The 5116-nt window shown below is 40.6% G+C and overlaps 1 protein-coding gene across 5 annotated transcripts in view; it reads left to right on the forward strand.

The window, feature by feature from the left end:
• Positions 1-5116, forward strand: part of MICAL2 (microtubule associated monooxygenase, calponin and LIM domain containing 2) — a 112235-nt gene that overhangs the window by 73698 nt on the left and 33421 nt on the right. For all 5 annotated transcript variants that reach the window (XM_009288832.2, XM_019474520.1, XM_019474519.1 and 2 more), the window contains 3 exons: positions 898-999; positions 2856-3011; positions 4129-4229. In XM_009288832.2, coding sequence (XP_009287107.1) covers positions 898-999; positions 2856-3011; positions 4129-4229 — 359 coding nt within the window. The remainder of the gene's footprint in view (positions 1-897; positions 1000-2855; positions 3012-4128; positions 4230-5116) is intronic.

Genomic DNA, 5116 nt, shown 5'->3' on the forward strand with positions numbered 1-5116 from the left:
CTATAGAGGGCCTCATCCGCTCGGTCTTCCTGGTCAGGTGGCCTGTAGCAGACCCCCACCATAATGTCACCTGTCCCTGCCTTCCCTTTAATCCTGACCCACAAGCTCTCGGTCTGCTCCTCATCCATCCCTGGGCAGAGCTCCATGCATTCCAGCTGGTCATTGACATAGAGGGTGACACCCCCTCCTCGTCTCCCCTGCCTGTCCTTCCTAAAGAGCCCGTATCCTTCCATCCCAACACTCCAATCATAGGAGCCATCCCACCACATCTCTGTGATGCCAATAAGGTTGTAGCCCTGCAGGCGTGCGCACGGCTCTACCTCCTCTTGTTTATTCCCCATGCTACGTGCGTTTGCATGGAGGCATTTAAGTTGGGCCCCCGATGAAGCTGTCTTACTGGTTGGAGTTCCTTTGTGCTGCTCTTCAGGTGCTCTCCTGAGTATGCTTCCGTTTAATTTCTATTTAGAAGACAAATAAAAGTATTGACAGTGGAATGCTATTTTTCTTCTTTTAAAACCCAGCCCTTCCTTGTTGTTACCGCATATGTACAGCATATGTACTGTCTTGATAAGGTCATTGTGGGGCTATTTCTGTGAGAACGAAGTGCTTAAGCATATTGTTGTGATATGGGTCTGAGAGGAAGTTTAGTGCATTAGGTGATCCAGATGAAGGCTTCCATTTTTTTTGTTGTCAGTTTACGAGCTTGACACCTTGCTAATACAGCCTGAACATATCTTTGACTGCAGCAGAACTTCCCTGCATCAAACTGAGGCAGGATTCAGCTCTGTTTGAATGAGAAATGGACCATTTATCTTAATGCCCTTTCTTCAGACTCTGAAAGCACTTCTCCATTGTATTACTGAGGAATTAATAAATTATTTTTTTGTGTGTTTTCAGAGATAGGTTGGAGAGCTGAATTTCTCCCCACGGATCACCCTTTATCAGAGTATGAATTTGATGTTATTATTGGTGCAGATGGCCGCAGGAACACATTAGAAGGTAGGTGAATGTGTGCTTTTAGCCTTATTAATGGTCTTTAGGATATTTTGGAAGGCCTGAAAGTCAGGGGAGAACACAAAGCGACAGGCTACCTTTCAATCCACTGAAGTCTGTGTGGAAACTATTTTTTATGTGGTATCGTCTGCTTTTGTTGTTAAGTTGTAGCTCAAAATAAAGATGTGTAATGTCATTACTGATTGTCAGCACTGTATATCTGCATTGCGTCTAAAATGCATCATGATGCCATTGGGCTTGCTTCAAGGTTAAGTAATTATATGATAATTTAACTTTAAGGAAGCTGACAAGATACATATCAGGAATTGCATAGCCTTTGCTATTGTGCCATAGATTTGCACTGTGTGTTTGAACTAATGACCAAAATGTGACTGCCGGGTATAACAAAGGCATTAGAGGTATCGCTCTTTTATAGAGGTGACTTAATTTCAGAAGCAGTTACTTTGGAAACGATACCAAAAGATAATACATCACTTGGGGGTGGGGGCAGGAAGAGGGAGGAAATGCTTTATGAACTTGAGCCATTGCTGAGAATTCAGACCACCTGAGCTGTCTTTGTTAGCAAGACACTAGCTAAGCTGCTCCCATATCAAATGAACAAACCTGTTACTTAATTATATATTCTCCTTGTAGCTTTTATTATATCCATGTTAGTTTCAGTTCACTAAATACAGCATTTCCTTTTTTTATTAGCTTCATCGTTTGTCTGCTTATTCTTATATCTGCCAAGCACAATATGCTTAGAGTTAATTCCTTGTAACGCTCTATTAGAAAATTCCCCACACTGTCGTCTAGCTGTCCCCCATAAAAGACTGTTTAAGTAGTCAGGTATCAGCAAAACGAAATTATTCTTACCACAGCTGCAGACTCTATTGAGAAGTTAATGGTTATCATAGTACCAGGATCTAAGCGAATATATGGTGCACTGAAGATTGACAATACCAGCTTCCACACGTAAACATATTAAGTTTACCCCAGTGAAATAACAAGAGTGCATTAAGAAGCAGAGACAAAAAATTCATAGCTGATTTATTTCTTCTTAGAAAATACATGTATTCTCTGAAAAGTCATCTTCAGTTGGCTTAAAATACTCTAAGGGCCTTCTGTCCTACTTCAGAATTTACTTACAGATAAGGGGAATATGCAGAGGGTAAAACTTAAATGTGTGATTGCAAGAGTGTGGCTTAGTGGGCTTTTTTGTGAAAAGAGGGAGCTAGGATGGAGCGAGAGAGCAAGTAACTTTGCAGTCAGTCTCACCTTGGAAATATAACAGTTAAGCCACTGAATATTTTTCAACCCCAAATACCTTTGAAAAACCTCATTAGCTGGTAGTGTGTGCACTTAAGCACTGTTATAGAGGTTTCTATTTTTCAGATCTTTCTCTGCTGCTTTTGACTGCTGATCTCTTGCATGTTTTTTCATAAGCTGTTTACCATCTATATAATGAAAATCTTGTTTGCTATTTAGCATGTTAAAAATGTTTCCCTCCATTAAATTTGATCTGCTCTATTTCCGGTCTGTTTTTCTTTAGTCATCATTTGTCCTTAACTTCTTCCCTTGTTCAACTTCTTCCCATAGTTCCCCTCCAGACCTTTTTTTTTTTTTTTTTTTTTTATAAATGAGACTTTATCTTGAACGCAGTACAGCTCCAGTTTTGCAGCTGGAAGTGTGGAGAAAAGACTGCCTGCATTCAAGGGAATTTTGGAGGAATGACAGAATCTGCTGATGGTGTGTTGTTTGATGAACTGTAGGACTAGACGTAGGAAAGAGATTGAGCTGACCCTCCCTGAAAGTCCGATGTGAAGTTTCCAGTGTTTTTAATTCTTTTCTTTGCTTACCAGGTTTCAGAAGGAAGGAGTTTCGTGGTAAGCTGGCTATAGCTATCACTGCTAATTTTATAAACAGAAATACAACTGCAGAAGCCAAGGTAGAAGAAATTAGTGGTGTTGCTTTCATCTTCAATCAGAAGTTCTTCCAGGACCTTAAAGAGGAAACGGGTGGGTACATCCTCATTTTTTCCACAACCAAATACAAGAGGCAGTAGAAGAACTCTTTATGTGCCAGGCCACCCTCCTATTCCTGTTAACATCAATTTAAATATATTGTATAAAAAACCCCCAATTGATAAAATGCTGTTGAGGTCAGAATCTTGCAGATGGAGGTGCCCAATTATGGTACAGTGGGATTTTTTTTTAGCATGGGCGTTGCCACATCATAGCTTGTTTTAATGTTTAAATTTTCCTCAACTGTAAAAATGTCTGCTATGTTGAACAAATTTAGAAGAGCATATTCAATTTCCCTTAAGACATGGTTTGTTTTGTTTGTATCCGTTCACATACTGAACAGCTTAAACCCTGTGAAAAAGGCTCTGCCCTTCTGGGAGGAGTTTATTCTTGCTTTTTGATGTGTAGATCTGATAAGCTGAAAAGAACTAGACAGGAATTTGTCATAAATACTTAAAATATAAACTGTGAAATACATCTGTATGAAAAGGGGTTTCAGAATAGTTGCATCCACTGTCAGTACAGCAATTCCATTCTTGATTTACAGATTATTATTATTATTATTATTATTATTATTATTGAAACCAAAACTCCTGGTTACACACAGTGCCAGAGCCCTAGCAACCTAAAAAGCACTTTGTTCCCTTGGTTCCCCTTTTCTACCTCAGAAGATTGTAAAGGCTGTAGTTAACTGGCTATTCCTTAAAAGGATGCTAAATAACTTTAAATTATTGTGCTGGTTTTGGCTGGGATAGAGTTAATTTTCTTCACAGTAGCCAGCATGGGGCTATGTTTTGGATTTGTGCTGAAAACAGTGTTGATAACACAGGGATGTTTTCGTTACTGCTGAGCAGTGCTGACACAGAGTCAAGGCCTTTTCTGCCTCTCACACCACCCCCACCAGCTGAGACAAACTCTTGTTGCATAAGGCCGATCTCCTCTCTTGGTTTGTTTTGTTTTAGAGCATCTGGTCCACTAATGCTTCATCCCAGCTGGGAAAGTGAATGTATCTCAAAAAAGGAAATGCACCTATGGGGATCAATCACATGTTATTAGTCAATGACACAGACAATGCACTGTACTTCATAACAAATGTATTATCTCTTTTCAGGAATTGACCTGGAGAATATTGTTTACTATAAAGATAGCACTCATTATTTTGTGATGACAGCAAAAAAACAGAGTCTTCTGGACAAAGGAGTAATTATTAATGTATGTAAAAATGCTAGCTAAACCCCAATTTTATTTACTTGGCACAGAATAAGTGTGAACATCTGCATAAATGTTGTTGCATGTTATAGAGGGTGTTTATAGACTTACTAGATTGCTTCATTAAAGCTCAGATCACTTACATCTTACTCTGACTCTTTTTGTTTTTCCCTCCAGTCAGCACAAAGGTTCTGTAGAGAACTGAAAACAATACTTCCTAAATTTGTCAGTTCTGAAACTGGCTGAAATGGGATCTTGACTCACCTTGGAAATATGTGGTGTGGTCATCACACCAGAAAATAAAAACCTCATTTATTTAAAGATGAACTTAGCACAGCTATGTCCAGTTTTATCAGGCAAATAAGGTAGCATTAAAACCTACCCCAGGCTAAACTGCAAATTCTCTAAAGTGGGTGAAACATGATAGTAGGAGGCTATAAACACGATGGCCTGAACTTTCAGCAGTACTTGGGAATTTGAGGCCTCTTGCGTGCACACTTTCTCTCTCACTCTCTTTTTTCCTCCTTCTTCTGTAAGATATGGGGGTTTGTTTTCTTTTGTTTCTAGAAAGTGTTTTGGCACCATTTAAATTTCTCTTCCTGGAAACCCAAGAGAGGTCAATTTTTCTTGCAAAGTAAGACAGTGCCAAAAGAGCCGACCATAACTTCCCGAAGGAAGTGCTTGTGGGGAGCTATCAGAAGGCTTCTTGGCTTTCTGATGGGACCACTTAGCTCAGTGCCATGATTTCCTGCCCTTTTGGAGGACAGGGGCTCCCAGGGCAGAGCAGCTGGTCTTGCCTCGCTGGGGCGGGAGAGGGGAAGGGCAGCAGCCCCCAGCAGTGGCAGGGGCGGGGGGGGGGGGGGGAGGGGGGCCCCGGGGGGGAGGGGGCC

This window comes from Aptenodytes forsteri, unplaced genomic scaffold, assembly GCF_000699145.1.
Source record: "Aptenodytes forsteri isolate BGI_AS27 unplaced genomic scaffold, ASM69914v1 Scaffold8, whole genome shotgun sequence".
Lineage (NCBI taxonomy): Eukaryota > Metazoa > Chordata > Aves > Sphenisciformes > Spheniscidae > Aptenodytes > Aptenodytes forsteri.